Consider the following 17,169-nt stretch of genomic DNA (forward strand, 5'->3'; position numbering starts at 1 on the left):
TTCTGGCACTCTGTTCCCTACTCATCTAACATCCTACCCTCCCAGCACCTTGACATCATATTTACCTTCTACACTTACCCTTTGTTGTCAAAATGCTTGTTGAGACCTTTACATTTCAAAATATGGCAACTGATTGGGGCATGGTTTGCCTTCCTTTGACAATTGTATGCTACAAAAGAACTGTCTGACTGGAAGTATAGCTCAGGAAAATCACACACGTTTTGAGGGAGACCTTCTTCTGTGAAAAGGATTGCCACTGATTGGAAAATCTGGCCCATTGTGAATATCTGAGGACCCAGCACAGATCCTTGTGGCACTTCTTTAGTTACAGCCTGCCAACTTAAAAATATTCTCTTTATCTCTACTCTCTACTTTGGGTCAGTTGGCCAATCTTCTATCCATTCTAATTTATCACTCACAACTCTTTGACTCATTATCGTACATATTGTCTTTTTGTGTTGCATCTTTTAGAAATATAGGTATGCTACATCTTCCAGTTCCCCTATCTACCTAATAGTTACATCCTTAAAAATTTCTACTTTATCATTCTTAAACCATATTAACTATGTCTGATCACAATACAATTTCTACATGCATTAAGACTTCGTTCATAATAATCTCAGTACTTTCTTGGTGGCTATTTTCACGTTAACTGCCCTGTAGTTGCCTATTTTGTCTTTGCCTCCTTTTTTGAATCATGGTGTTATATTTGCTAACTTCCAATCTACTGAAATTATTTCAGACTTTGCTGAATTTTGAAAAATCATAGCTGACACATGTATTATCCCTACATATAGAACGCAAGGAAATAGAACATTGAGTTCCAGGGTTTGTGAGATTTTAACTTCCTTAACTTTGTTTAGGATTTTCCTTTGTATGACAGATTGGCATTATTGCAAAATTGTGAGAAAAGGGAAGACAAAGCCAACCATAGAGAGTCACTGTGAGATTGCTTCCTCCTCCATCTGTGCCATCACCCATCCTCTCACCTGGTTCTCTGAGGCATCATTGGAAGTCAAGTTGTGTCAATAAAAGCAGTAAGAAACACTACCCAACATACAGGAAAAGGCTAACTCTGTGACAAACCTGATGTACGTGAAAATGGCTAAGGAGGTCAGTAGCAGAAATGTGACCCTCAGTTATGAATATTGTCTTGAAATATGTTCAATATCCTCACTAGGACAGGAAAGGTGACTGGCATTCCCCATTGAAAGTGTCAACCCCCCCCCACACTCCACTGGGGCTTAGCCTGCAGCAGGAGACTTCCAAGCCAAGTGTCAAATTCATCTGTGTGTGTGTGTGTTTGTGTGTGTTGGGGGGGGCATCTTGACGAACACACTAAGTCCAAGAGGCCCCACCAAAAGTTTTAATTTCTTTTCCTTTGCCACACTGCCCTGATGATGCCAACCCCCAAATGCCCCTGCCTAGGGCCTGCCAGCCTTGACTCAGAAAAACCCCAGACTGATACAGCTACTCTTCTTTGAGTCCAACTATTGTCTCCAATAGTGGTTCCTGCTCCTGGTGGTGTTGCTAGGTCATGAAAGCTGCAGCTATATGATTGGTTGGCAGCTCTCTCGGGCACAACCTCCTTTCCAAAGTGGGTAGAAGGCTGGGCCCGAGTTCACTTAAGGACCAGTGGCCATAAATGTAGGGCCTCGACTTTTCTGCTGTGGTTTGGGAACTTTGTCTCCCACCCCACCACAATGTGTAAAGTTCAGCTCCTTGTCACCATGAACTAAAATATAATGATCTGCACAGGGATGACTTTGAAACCCTTCCCTTTGTAAGTTCTAATTCATACACTTTCATTTCACACACGCCCATCAAATGCAATGCAGGAGATGGTGTGGGAGGAGATCAAGGAGTCTTCAGACGAAACTGAGCAAGCACTGTTACATGGCTTATGTGAACCCTCTCCCAACTCAGATACACATACCTTGGTAAAGACTGAAAGGCAAGTGGTTTTGCTGTAACATGGTGAGTCACACATCACAAGGGAGCAATTGATGGAAGCAGAGAACTCCAGTGGAGATCTGTCAGAGATTAAAGAGCTGTGCAGCCCAGCTGGATCTGGCTTTGGGATCATTAATGAAAAGAACTCTTGGGCAGTGGTAGAAAACACATGACATTCTGTCAGAATTTCTGAGGCAATAAATATACCATATACTCTCATCTCATTAGAGAGACATTGGATGAGTCTGATTCTCGCCATGATATGCAGGGCCTTTGCATTATTGTGCAGTTCCAGGGAAATCATTGCTACCTGCATAAATCATCAGATGCAGCAGGCATCTTGAGTGCACTCTGACCTGCACACTTAGTTTGCCAGTTTAAATAGGATGGAGAAAGCCTTGCTTAAATCATTCTGCATCTTCCTGAGATGCAGCAAAGTGCTCTCCAGCTCTTGGCAAACTGCAAAGTGTAAGTGGATCACAAGAGGGATGATAGAGAATGGGACGTAGAAGTAGGGACTCTGCTCAAGTTGCCCCATTAGTCATTCCTTTCCCAAGCTCCCGGCTCAGTTGGAGTTCCACATGCTGCCTCCTGTCCAAATAAGAGTCTATCCCTGCTCAGATGTAGCAATCTTTGGTACAATCCTTCCAGATCTCAAAATCCAGAATCACATGAACATCTCATCTGATAGAGTAAGAAAATGGGTATCTTGTTGCTAGCTCTGTTGCAGCCAACAGCAGTTTCATAAATAAAAGTAACAGAAAAATAAATTGAAAAATGTTGTATTGTCACAGGAGGAATTACTTGGGTGTTTATCAGTATGTCATTGCATTGATTAATATTGCAAATGTTAATAAACCATAATATTTGCCTCATGCTTTCATATTGTTCAATCATCTCAATTCTTGCATCACATCTGCCAGATGGCCATGAGGAATATAGTATTGTTCCAAAGGAGCTTTATATTTAACATTGTTTAGGGAATTTAAGTTTTGAAGGATTGTGGAAATATTTGAAATTGTTTCTTTAGAAGAGATATTTGGAAGTTCATTGCAGAAATTGGAGTCTTTCTGATAAGGTTTCCTGTAATTATTTTGGTGTTAACCTTGGCTGGGGTTGTCTTTGAAAAATGACTGGTTTGGAGAGGTGCTTTTTCATCTGCTTCAGTTGGAGAGAAGCTGCTAAGAATAGTGCCCAGCTGATCTTGCTATCTCATTTCTGAAAAGTAAGTTGTTGTGTTCAAGGTGAAACCTATTTGTTCTTTTGAAATAATGCTTTGTTTGTATTTTCCTAGCAAGCTGTGTCTGCAAAGCATCAAAGACAACAATGTGTGATTAATGTCACTACACCAGCCAGAATATCAGAGGAACAGAATCAATAACGTTCAATGCTTTATCCTTATGCTTTAAAGAATAACTTATTGGCAGCTTTATATAGGAAAGAAAATGTAAATTTAAAACCAAACGTTGAATTTGAGGATAGAGGAAGAGAAAGAACATTTCAGGACAGTGGAAGAGAACACCAACTTAAAAGGTTGGCCTAAATAAAAATGTGTCTAAATCCGGGGAACATTCTTAAAAGGAAAATTCTTAGTCCACTCTAACCCCATTTCCCTTATCCTTTTTTTCTTTCCAATTCACGTATTTGTCTTAGTCTAATCTAAGATCCAGTGAGGAGCTATTTAAATTTGATAAAGACCTCCCAAAATGTAATGAATATGATGCTGAGGCAAGTTTTTTGAAAAGATAGTTAAGCAGATGAGCTGGTCGAAAGCAAAGCACATTACTCATGCAATGCACACTGATGCAAAGAGATCACATGGTTGAGGGGGCTTTTATAGATTATAAGGTGGAGGAGAAAAAGGCTGTAATTTGAACGATCGAGTTAGTCCCTCAGGCTTACAGGTAGAAATTTTGGAATATCCAGAAGGAGCATGGACAGATTTATGTGAAGTGTGAGAGGGTAGATCAAAATAACATTGACCATTGTTTGTGATATTAAAGGTAGAGACCTTGTATGACAACCCATACTGGCCAATGTTGTCATTGTATTGAACAAATGTCATTTTGTACTAGCAGAAAGTCTAGTGGGTCACCTGTAGCGTGACATGAATCCAACGTCCCATTTGAGGCCATCGTCATGGGTACCGAAATCTGGGATTAACATATTAATGAATCGAAACCCGCAACACATTCTAAAAGATGGAAGACTTAACAGCAGTCGAGGTTTGTTCAATATATCGCATCAGTGTATGACACTATGATCTTTTGCTATAAATTCTGTGTCCTATGGTCCTACTCCACTAGCTACCTCATAAAGGAGCAGCACTCCAAAAGTTGGTACTTCCAAATAAACCTGTTGGACTATAACCTGGTGTTGTGTGATTTTTAACTTTGTCCACCCCAGTTCAACACTGGCACCTCCACATACTCCTAATCAAACCCTGCTTTTCCAAATGCATGTATAACTTATCCCTCAGAATCTTCTCAAGTAACTTACCCACCACAGATGTTAAGCTACAGTTCCCAGGCTTTTCTCTGCAGTCCTTCTTGAATAATGACACAGCATTCGCTATCCTCCAGTCTTCCGGGACCTCACCCATAGCTAACAACTATGCAAAAATATCAACCAGGGCCCCCACAATTTCTTCTCTAGCATCTTGCAGTGTTTTTGGATTATATCTGGTCAGGACCAGGAGATTTATCCACTTTCATACACTCTAAGATAACCAACACCCCTCTACTGTGATATGGACTGTCTCCATGATATTACCACTAACTTCCCCAAGTTCCCAAGTCTTCATGTCTTTCTCCACACAAATGAGAAATATTTATTGAGAACCTTGCTCATCTCATGTGGTTCTGCACATACCTGTCCACTTTGGTCCTTGAGGTGCCCTATTCTCTCTTTAGTTATTCTTCTTCCTTTAATATACTTAAAATATCTCTTTGGATTCTCCCTAATCTTCTCAGCCAAAGCTATCTCAATCCCCCTTTTCGTCCTCCTGATTTCCTCCTTCATTTAACTTCTGGAAACTCTAGTCAGGATTTTAAGATCATAGATCATAGAATCCCTACAGTGTGGAAACAGGCCATTTGGCCCAACAAGTCTACACAAACCTTCCGAAGAGGATCCTACTCAGACCCATTTTCCCACCCTATTACTCTACATTTCCCCTGATTAATGCACCTAACCTACACATCTCTTAACACTATGGCTAATTTAGCATGGCCAAATCATCTAACCTGCACATCTTTGGATTGTGGAAGGAAACCGGAACACCTGGAGGAAATGCACACAGACACGGGAGAATGTGCAGACCCCACACAGACAGTAGCCCAAGGCTGGAAGCTAACCTGGGTCCCTGGCACTATGAGGCAACAGTGCTACCCACTAAGCCACTGTGCTGCCCCAAGTTCAGGGTGATGAAGAAATAGACACAGAGCTGCCCATGCAGGCTTTCTGAGCCACGTGGACACTAAGTTTAACACAAAACCTCTACATGTAAATAGGAATAGGAATGAGATCTTAAACCTAATTCCTGATATCCATTTGTGCTTCATATTCCTTAAAAACGTCAGTTAATAAAAAGCTATCAGTTTTAAAGTTAACCATCAATCACAGTTTGCAGAACAGAGTTCTAAACCTTTACCCACTTTGTATGTAAATGTGTTTCACTCTTGCAGGATCTGGCTGTCATCCCTATATTATTCACACACTCCTAATTAAAGTACTTATCCATTGTTCTTACTTTCTGGATGAGTGCTGCTCCAACAAAGCTGAAGGAGCTTGACATCCAGGAAAAAGCAGTCCACTTGACTAGTACCAAGTAGTCATTCACCACCTTCAGCATTCACTCCTTTCGCCACCGATGCACAGCATTTCAACATCCACCAAGGCTCCTTCAACAACACCTTCCAATCTCATGACCAATACCACAACCAGAAGGACAAAGACAGCAAATGCATGTGAATACACCACATGCAAACTCCCCTCTAAGCCACACATCATCCTAATTTGGAACTATGTTGATTCACTGTGATTGAGTCGAAAATCTGAAACTCCTTTCCTGACAGCACTGTGGGTAGACCTACTTCCATGGAGTGCAGTCACTCAACGTGGCTCATCAGCACCTTAAATATCCATGGGGGTGTACCCAGTCACCACTGCCCACATCCTGTGAAAGAATAACCTCAAAAAAAGGTGCAGGCGCAATGTAAAGAAGAATAGTTTTTGCAGAGAGTGTTAATGACGTCAAACTCCCTGCCCATGAGAATGGTTAAAAATCACACAACACCAGGTTATAGTCCAACAGGTTTAATTGGAAGCACTAGCTTTCGGAGTGCTGCTCTTTCATCAGGTGGTTGCGGAGGACACAATTGTAAGACACAGAATTTATAGCAAAAGTTTACAGTGTGATGTAACTGAAATTATACATTGAAAAATATATAATTTCAACGTATAATTTCAGTTACATCACACTGTAAACTATTTCTATAAATCCTGTGTCTTACAATTGTGTCCTCCACAACCACCTGATAAAGGAGCGGTGCTCCGAAAGCTAGTGCTTTCAATTAAATCTGTTGGACTATAACCTGGTGTTGTGTGATTTTTAACTTTGTACGCCCGAGTCCAACACCGACATCTCCAAATCATGAGAATGGTGGAAGTGAAAAGTGACTTCAGAAGGAAATTTGAAAGGCATTTAACAAACTAAATTTTCAGGCATTTTGGCATTAAATTGGGAAGTGGAACTAAATGGATTGCTCCTTGTGGAACTAATTGGTTGACCTAATTGGTTGAATGGTCTCTTTTTGGGCAGAAAATACTCAATGCTTTTTTTTACCTTTTCTTACTCCCTCTACTAACAGCTGGTCCGGCCCTTCATGCCCTCGACTTACTTTCCCAGTAATGGCCTGTTGCAAGAGGAAAGCCAAGTAGTGCAATAATGCCCAGGAACCCTTGTTTCTCAGGGGATAGCAATAAGTATTTAGGACCTGCCACACCTCTCGCCGTCTACTTCTGAAACTTGAAACAACTGCATAAACAAGTAAGAACAAATTAGTTTTTAAAAGGAGACAAGAAGTCAAAGGTGTTTATTTTGCACTTATAGCATTTGCATTTTTTTCTCTCCTTTTAACAAAGCTTAAGTTCTGTACTAGCAAGCAATTAATTAGATTTGTCAGGGAAAGCAAAATAAAGAGGATAGAGAGAGAGAGAGAGATAGAAGTGACAATGAAAAAAATCTGCAACACAATTTATGAACAAATGAGTCTCCATGCTTGCAAAATTAAACTTTTCGTGTATAAGTTTCCTTGATGGCAATTGCAAATTATCACATTAAGGACTCACTTGCATCTGAATGCATTGACCCTAATATTTCTAATGTGTTTCTTTGTACTAGTAGGTAAGAACAGCAATCTCACTTCCTTGAGGTGATTTCAATACCAAGTCTATCAATGAGGTATTATTATAGTACAGGGTTTGGAAGAGCGGGATTACTCTAACAGAAACTTTTGGATTTCCATGTTTAACCGCACATTTGTAGTCATCGTTATAGACAATACTGTTGATTAATTTACTTCATAATAGTGTTGAGTGACATTGATCTCACTCTTGGCATAATCGGCAGTTGTAAGAAACAATAATATATGGTAAAAGAACTCAATCTCAAATTATGGATCTGAAGATTCCTACAGAGTGGGGGCTGGTATTATAGTACATAACAAAACGCTTTCAATTTAACTGACACTAAAAGCCTTCACTGTATTCCTAAATAAGACTGCAAATTAAGTAACAACGGGCAGACTTTTTGCCCTTATGGGACGAGAATAGAAGCCAGTGTGCCAGCCCTAGCAGAGTCAAACAAGGGAGTGAGGGGGAGCAGGGAAGATATATTCACTCACAAGTGTTAGTAGCCAAGATACAATTAAAATGAGTTAACAGAGCCTGACTGAAATTTTCTATTTGGCATGTAGATCACTTGGAGTAACAGGAACATTGGTCTCCCAATGAAAGGTTGGGGTGTGGGGGTAGGACTTGTATTTCAAGCAGGCTTTGTGGCCTTCCCTGCCTATCTGTACACACACTGCCCTGAGGAGGGGCTGTACCTCCACTATATTAGCCCAGAACTGAGACCATTGCTTGATTTAATTTGTTTTAGGTTGCAAATTTGTTTTAGGTTATAATCCAAGCATTAACGATGGATATGAAGTAAAGCTCACACACTCTTTTGCATATGGTACATTAAACACAAAATATAAATCTTTTCTCTTTAAAAGATAGAAAATCTATTGTTCACATCTGTGGCCTCAGTAGAGTAACAGAAAAATTATAAAGAAAAAAAGATATGAACTCTGACTAACACCAGAAAACAAATTTTCAAATGCATTCCATTTCCTGTGGAAGCCCTAGTGCATTTGCTGCTTAGACAGCAATGTCGTTGAGCCATTAACCCTAGCCTTCTGACTTTATTTTTCTACTCATGGACAGTTAATAATTTCAAAATACCAGTGTGCCAAGTAACAGAAGAACTATTGCTCAGTCCTGCCAAGGTGGCCTTTGTTGTTTCATTTTAGTTTTGGTTTTTTGGACTGGTTTAGCTGTACCTTGACTGATGCATTTCTCAGAGTTGCTCTGTTTAGAGAGATCATGTTGCGGTGCTAAAATTGTATTTATGCTTTCATTAGACATCCTCAGTTCCCCAGATTTAAGTTTTTGAGAAGAAGCTGTTGCAATGGTAAATGCTTCAGTTTTAAGCTCTTGTCTTGTTGCCTCATTTTGTGGTGTGCTGGTATTTTCACCTATTTTTACTTTTCCATCTGGTTTTCCTTGCTTTGAAGCAAATTGTGAGGAATGTCCACCATCAGTCTTTTTTTCCATGTTCTCTTTTCTCCAATTGTGAAGAGCTTCGAGAGCATGATTGAACTCTTCCTTCAAAGTTTCAAGTTCGTTGGCCAATGTGTCTCGTTGTTCTTTACAATCGTTAACACAGCGTTCCAAGGAAAGGAAGAATTCTCTCCCAAATCTGGACAGAGCCTCATCACCTTAAAAAGGAAAATAGTTAGTTATGTTCAGATTAAAGTCGATAATCCATTTCAAGAGGAACAGTGAAAGAGATTTACTCATTCCAAGAAGCAAATACATAAATCAAATTAACTTTGACAGGAACAGGTATGTAATTGCAATGTCTTTAAATATAAATATCAACAAATATTTACAGACACAGATCAGCTGCACTGGAAAAAACATGGGAATCTATTGCAAAATCATATAAAACTACATAAATTCTAACTCCTATAGTGTCAATCACAAATTTCTGAGTTCAAATACCACTCCAGGACTGAGGATCAAAAAGCAATGCTGACTCTTCAGTGCAATACTGTGCTATTGAAGGTGCAATACTGTGCCTTTGGATCAGATATTAAACTGAGGCCATGTCTACTTTCTGAAGTGGACATAAAAGATCTTGTTGCACAATTGCAAATAAAAGTTGGGGAGAGATTCCTGTCATCTGGCTAATTTTTCTCTCTCAAACAACATCACAAAAACAATTATCCAGTTATTGTCACACTGATGTTTATAGGAGTTTGTTGTGTACAAATTAGCTGATATGTTACCTGATTGGATGTAAGGTGCTTTGAGAAATTTTGTGATTGGAAAAACACTAAATAAATGCAACTTTTTCTTTTTACACCATTAATGAAATTATTTTACAGCATGTAATTAAACAAAATGTTTGATGGTATTATTCCAAATATGGTGTTTGCAATTGGACGTATCACTAAAATCTCTATATGCAACTTTTATTAACTGAACCGTAGTTCGGTAGCATTGCACTATATAATTGCCAATAACATTTGAAGGATGCAGACAAATTGTAAAGGTGTCTAAACTGAGTTACAAGGGGTGTGTTGCATGCAAGTGCAAGTTCTAAAGGCCCAGAGATGACGGGTCAGTAGTACAGGCACACTTCTTAGGAAATGCATTATCTGCCACATTGCTTATGGATAAACATAACCTTAAGCAAGTGTTAGATCATATGAATTTTAAAAAAGGGTGCTGTCAGATTTTTCTGCTTTGCACACATCATGTGCACTAGCAACATGTAGCATAAGTAAATAATGGTATCCAGAGATTGAAAATTATGGTGCCATATTGGAGTTCCATGGTGTGGCTTACAACATCTCTTAACCTTGTACTGTTAAGTGAATAGGATTTCCTCCACCATACTAGCTCTATTGAAAAATGCTGTGAATTAAAGGTTAGTTGTATTATTCCTTTTAGTTGTTGCTGGTTGTTGTATTATTTCTTCTAGTTGTTGCTAGTATTCTATACATTTGTAGGTTTTTTCTTCTATATTTCCAAGAAGTTTAAATAGTCTAAAGGGATTAGACATAATTGTCACAGAACGACTTTCATGGAGACTTAAACAGAAACCATTTACTTCGAAACATAGGTGGCATCTTGGCATTGACCACAACTTGGAGAATGATCAGATGCCACTCACAGCAAGATGAGTTGTGAGCAGAGAGTAAAGGATAATTCAAAGATGATAACACAGAGACAGACAGCATCATCTCCTCTAAAGACATCAAAACATACAGGTATGCCTCTTCTATTTCTTCCTGCTGCCTTCTTTTGCATTCACAGGCTTTTGTAAAAAAGAGGGAGGTGTCTCAGTGGGCCTCATAATATGTTTGGGTGATCCACTGTCGCGGTTTAATAGTTTCCAATGAATGCAAGCCGTGAAACAAGTGAGTATCAGTCCTAATCAGTGTTGAAGAACAAGAGTAAAGTATATGAAGATTAGGTCTAGGTCCTGACTGATAGAGATTCTTGATGAGTGAGTGATGAAAGTTAACTGAGCAGTAAGTGAAGTTAGTAATCCAGTTGGCAGGATTGGCATTTGAAGGTACACACTTGACACTGAAATCTTATGAGATTGTTAACTTATTTATGTTGTACATTTTGGTCCTTGGCATACATTGCTGGCATTGACCTTTGCCACGATCTCCATCTTATGAGTAAACTTCACGGTGCTCTGTTAACACAGGATATGCTTTCTTCTTCTACCAAGATAATCAATGCAGTGTATGAAAAACCTGGAAACAATTTGACTCCATGGTCAGCTATTGTTCAATCTTCCACAAAAGAATTTAGAATGTTTTCAGCATAATGAGCAGCAACAATGCACTTGCCATTTAAGCAGTCGTTAGACTGAACCTTCTAAACTCACAACTACTACCATCTAGAAGGAGAATCGCAGCAGATGCATGGGAACACTAATGCCTGTAAATTCAGCTCCAAGCCAAATCCTAAGTTGGAACTATATTGCCATTCCCTCAGTGTCATTAGGTGAAAATACTGAAACTCTCTCCCTAACAGCAATAGACTGCAGCAGCTGAAGGAGGCGGCTCATCCCCACCTTCACGAGGCCATCTAGGAATGGGCAATAAGTGTTTTATGCAGTTTTCCCTCTGTGTTAACTCATTTTCTGTTCTCCATTCCTCATCTTAAGCCATTGTCTTAGTTGGATTAAAATTTCATGAGCACGAGTACACTGCCAATATGAGTGAGATTATGGGCAATATGAAATACTCTCCTGTATGTAAACTCCTGCCCCTGCCACCATCACAATTAAAAGGAGGGAGTGGGGGACTGATGGGAGGCCTGTCTATCCTTAGACCTATTAATTTGCAACTTAAAGGCCTCATCTCATCACTGGCAGGCTAAATTACAACGCTTCCATCTTGGCAATGTGAAAACTTGTTCATTTATGTCTTGTTGATAAAAAACAGGACAAGTCCAACCCACTCCAATTACAGCTTCATCAGTCGACTTTAAATTGTCAGTAAAGTGATGGAAGGGGCCATCAACAGTGCTATCAATACTCAATAATAACCTGCTCACCAATGCTCAGTTTGGGTTCTGCCATAGCCACTCAGCTACTGAACAGTTTACAGCCTTGGTCCAAACATGGCAAAAACAGCTGAGCTCCAATGATGAGGTAACAGTTACTGTCCTTGGCAGCAAGGCAGAATTTGATTTTGTGTTGCATCAAGGAGTCGTAGAATTGGGAATCAGGAGAAAAACCCTCCACTGGTTGGAATGCAAAGAAAGATAGTGTGGTTGTTTCAAGTTAATCATATTAATGATAGGACATCTGTGCAGGAGTTCCTCAGGATAGCGTCCTAGGCCCAACCATCTTCATTGTCTTCAATGACTTTCCCTCCGTTAATAATGTTTCATGATGACTGAATCATTCACCATTTTGCCTTTTTTGGTCAGAGCAGTGAGTATAGGAACTGGGAGGTCATGTCGCGGCTGTACAGGACATTGGTTAGGCCACTTTTGGAATATTGTGTGCAATTCTGGTCTCCCTCATTTTGGAAGGATGTTGTGAAACTTGAAAGGGTTTAGAAAAGACTTACAAATATTTTGCAAGGGTTGGAGGGTTTGAGCTGTAGGGAGAGGCTGAATAGGCTGGGGCTGTTTTCCCTGGAGTGATGGAGGCTGAGAGGAGACCTTATAGGTGTTTATAAAATGATGAGGGGCACGTATAGGGTAAATAAACAAGGTTTTTTTCTCTAGGGTGGGCGAGTCCAGAAATAGAAGGCTTAGGTTTAGGGTGAGAGGGGAAAAATTTAAAAGAAATCTAAGGGGCCACTAAGAGGCTGGCTTATGCATGGAATGAGTTGCCAGAGGAAGTAGTGGAGGCTGGTGCAATTACAACATTTAAAGGACATCAAGATGGCTATATGAATAGGAAGGGTTTAGAGGGATATGAGCCGAGTGCTGGCAAGTGGGACTAGATTAGTTTAGGATATCTGGTTGACACTGACGAGTGGACCAGAGGATCTGTTTCCGTGCTGTACATCTCTATGACTATGACTGTATGACATTTCAGTTACTGAATCAGCCCAATGCTATATGCAGAAAGATATGGACAACATTCAGGCTTGGACTGATGAGTTGCATGTAACAACTGTGCCACACAAATATCAGACAATTACCATCTCCAAAAGAGAGAACCTAACCATTATCCAGCAGCGTTACCATCATTCAATTCCCCCATAATCAACATCCTTTCAACATGCCATTGAGGAGAAACTGAACTCGATGAGTCATATAATCACTGTGGCTATAAGAGCAGATCAGAGGCTGGGACTTCTGCTGTGACTCAGTTCATCACTCACTAAAGCCTATCAATCATCTGTAAGGCACAAATCAGCAATGAGATGGGATGCGCTTCACTTGCCAGGATAAGAGAGCTCCAACAACAATGAAGATGCTCTAGACTATCCAGGACAAAGCAGCTCACTTGATTTTCACCCCATCTACTGCTTTAAACAGTTTCCACTACCAGTGCGCAGTAACAACAGCGAGTACCATTTATAGATGAAATGCAGCTACTCACCAGGGTTAGGTAGGAAAAAGTTGCTTAGCCAGCATTACCCACATCCCATCAATGAGTTAAAAAAATACTTATATTAAACTCATAGGAAGGGAGAGGCCCACAACAATGGAAACATGACAGTTTTATCTACCCAGGCTAAGGTCTGGAGGTTGGGGGATGGATAGGAACCTCCTATGAGACAATCCTGTGCCGACTGGAGACACCTGGCCTCCAATCCCCACCAGCCTCTTCAGCAGTATCTGCTAACGTCGCTCTGGTAAAATCATTATCAGATCATCTAATCTGTATTGGCATGGTGGGACTGCTTGTATTCACTATAGTGCCACTGCCACATCTGGGATCATGGAGGTGCAAGTCATCTGATTGCCTTGCAGCTCCCTGTCGTGGGACTTCCTCCCGAGAGCAGTAGAAATCACCCCTGCAACCAATTAATCTGGTCTCAGTATTAAATGATTGTGGGCACCTGACAGAACAGTGGGAGACCTGGGATCTCAATGCCCTGTTAAATCTAGCTCATGTCTGTTTTTATTAAGTGAGTTTCTACGAGGGTACGATTGCAATCCTTTCTTTAATCAAAACATTTGTTATACACTTACAAATAGCAATCGGGTTTTTAATCTGGAATCCAATGCCGATTTTCTTTTTTATCGGTCCAGGATGGCCAAAAGTCACCCCCTATAACTTCCAGCCTGTTAATTCTGATTCTCTTTTCACAGATGCTGCCAGACCTGCCAAGTATCACCTGCATTTTCTGATTTGGTTTCATATTGTAGTATTTTCACCATATTGCTTTAGATTAGATTTTCTCTTGTTGGAGATAGTCATTGTTAGGCACTCACCATGTTCCTCACCATTTATGAGCTCAAGCCTGAATGTTGTCTGGATTTTGCTGCAAAGAAACTCTAACTGCTTCAGTATCATTTGAGCAAAGAAATGAACACTATAGAGCCATCATGAATATGCCCACTTCTGACCTTACTGTGGAGGGAAAGTCAATGATGAAACAGCTGAAGATCGGCTGGGCATAGGAAGCTATGCTGGAGAATTCCTAAAGTGATGTCCTAGGCTAAAATGACCAGCCTGCAACAATCACAACCATCTTCTTTTGTACTGGGCATAGTTTGTGCCAGTGGAGAGTTTAATTCCTGATATTCTCTTCACATCAATTTTAACAGGGCTCTTTGATGCCATGCTCAACCAAATATTTGCTTGATGTCAAGGACAGTTAATTTCACATAATCTCTGGAATTTAGCGCTTTGGTCCATGTTTGAAATGGTCTGCAATGAACTGAGTCTGAAGGAATCTTATCTGAGCATCGATGAGCAGTTATTGTGAAAGAATTGACATGGATAGCAGTGTCAATGACATCTTCCATCACTTTGCTGATGATTGAGAGTAAACTGTTGTGACAGGAATTTGAGAAGTGGATTTGTCCTTTCAGTGAAAAGGACATACCTGAGCAATTTTCCATTTTGTCAGACGGCTGCTAGTATTGCAGATGTACTGGTACACTTTGGCTAGTACAAATAACATTTGGAATGCGTATTCAAGACTGCAGCCAAGTTATGTCAGGGTCCAAAGCCTTTGCTGTACTCCAAGTGTTCAGGCTTTTCTTGTTATCCCATGGAGCATATCTAATTGGTTGAATATTGGCATCTGAAATGCTAGGAAACTCAAGAGAAAACTGAGATGGATCAGCCTTGGCACCTCTGTCTGAAAATGGTTGCAAATGCTTCAGCATTTCTCTCTTCATTCACACTCTGGATGGGGATGTTGTGCAGCCTCTTCATCTCCTTAGTTATTTAGTTATCCATTACTGTCACTGCTGGTGGTGATAGGATGGCAAAATATTGATTTGTGATCATTTAGCTTTGTGTACGGCATATTGCTCTTACTGTGCATGCAGTGCTGTGTTGTCATCAGGTTGACATCTCATTTTTACGTATGTTCCTAGCATACTGTCCTGCACTCCTCACTGAACCACAGTCAGTCTTTTGATTTGATGGTAATGGTAGGGTGAGTGATATGCCGGCCATAAGGTTACAAATTATGTTGAATACAATGCTGTTACTACTGAGGCATCTTGTTTGAAACTTAAGATGCTCAGGTATAGACAGGGAACATATGGAAATGATGTTTCTTCTTATAGTAGAATCTAGATCTAGAGGTCACTGTTTCACAATTAGGGGTCACTCACCTAAGACAGAGATAAAGATTTTTTTTCTCTTAGAGTCGTGGGTCTTTGGAACTTTACTCCTCAAAATGTGGAGGTGCTCATGTTTCACTGGGGTGGACAAAGTCAGAAGTCACACAACATCAGGTGAAGTCACCTGACAAAGGAGCAGCACTCCAAACGCTTGTGATTTCAAATAAACCTGTTGGATTATAACTTGGTATTGTGTGACTTCTGACTTCTTCCTGAAAAGGCAGATGTACATAGATTTGTGATAAATAACAAGGTGAAAGGACATGGGTGTAGGTAGGAATGTGGAGTAATCATATCAGCCATGATCTTAATGAATGGTGAATGGCAGAGCACTCTCAAGGTACTGAGTAGTCTATTCCTGCTTCTAAATCATACATTCCTGATAAGAATATCTTTGTTAAAACAATATAATTTACTGTGACACTGATTAGTATGTACCAATGAAACTAATAAATGGCTCAGTAAGTCTTTTTTAAAGTATTCCAGTATTTGTAAATCAGAATATTAGTGATATTTGCAGTAATGTTATTAAAACTTCATCAGTTTGCTACTTTAAAAATATACTCCTTAGATATAATATGTAAATACTATTACAAGTAATACAATTAACATTCTATTACACCACCTGATCATAGTAAATGATGGATTAATTTACATTTGTAGATAAGTAAATTCATTTTATGAAACATGAACTGAAACCTAATCCATTCGATTTCAAGTACATTATGGGTGCAAGCTGGAAATTCACCCTTTGGATCTTTTGTTAGAAGTCTCCACAAATCTATTTAATGTTCTATTTAATTTTCTTTGCCCGTAACTTCTCATTCATTTACCACACTGCTCACTTACACTTTTACAGTGAAAAAAACATTTTGTACATCAAATCTATTTAAACTTACAGACTTTTCTCAATGCATCAAAATGTAAAATTTGGTTGAAATTTTAAAATAGCATATATTCAAATTTGTGATCCCAACAGACAGCCTGCTGGATAAGAGTGAGAATGTGGAAATTACCCTCAGATGTTATGAGTTGATCTTAGTGAGCAATAGATGATTTTTAGCTGTATGATGATGAAACCAAATAATTATCAAGAGTACATTAATGTAATATTATGCATGTTTTATACTACAGCCGTGAAGTATTTGTTCAACCGGGTTAATGCAGAATTTTTTTCATGAGTCATAGAGATGTACAGCACGGAAACAGACCCTTTGGTCCAACTCATCCATGCCGACCAGATATCCCAACCCAAATCTAGTCCCACCTGCCGCACCTGACCCATATCCCTCCAAACCCTTCCTATTGATATACCCATCCAGATGCCTTTTAAATGTTGCAATTGTACCTCCACCACTTCCTCTGGCAGCTCATTCCACACACGTGCCACCCTCTGTCTCAAAAGAGTTGCCCGTTAGATCCCTTTTAAATCTTTCCCCTATCACCTTAAACCGAAGCCCTCTCGTTCTGGAATCCCACACCCCAGGGAAAAGACCTTGTCTACTTACCCTATTCATGCCCCTCATAATTTTATAAATCTCTACTTCAGCTTCCGACGTTTCAGGGAAAACAGCCCCAGCTCCCTAGAGC

At 39.9% G+C, this 17,169-nt stretch overlaps 1 protein-coding gene across 6 annotated transcripts in view; it reads right to left on the reverse strand.

Moving 5' to 3' along the window:
• Positions 1-7,018: 7,018 nt before the first annotated feature.
• The window catches only part of LOC122559794 (uncharacterized), a 132,679-nt gene continuing 122,528 nt past the window's right edge, over positions 7,019-17,169 (reverse strand). For all 6 annotated transcript variants that reach the window (XM_043709868.2, XM_043709844.2, XM_043709861.2 and 3 more), the window contains one exon: positions 7,019-8,999. In XM_043709868.2, coding sequence (XP_043565803.2) covers positions 8,494-8,999 — 506 coding nt within the window. In that variant the 3' untranslated portion in view covers positions 7,019-8,493. The remainder of the gene's footprint in view (positions 9,000-17,169) is intronic.

The sequence above is a fragment of the Chiloscyllium plagiosum genome, unplaced genomic scaffold (assembly GCF_037043375.1).
Source record: "Chiloscyllium plagiosum isolate Xiang-an unplaced genomic scaffold, Cpla_swu_hap1 HiC_scaffold_2, whole genome shotgun sequence".
In the NCBI taxonomy this organism is placed as follows: Eukaryota; Metazoa; Chordata; class Chondrichthyes; order Orectolobiformes; family Hemiscylliidae; genus Chiloscyllium; species Chiloscyllium plagiosum.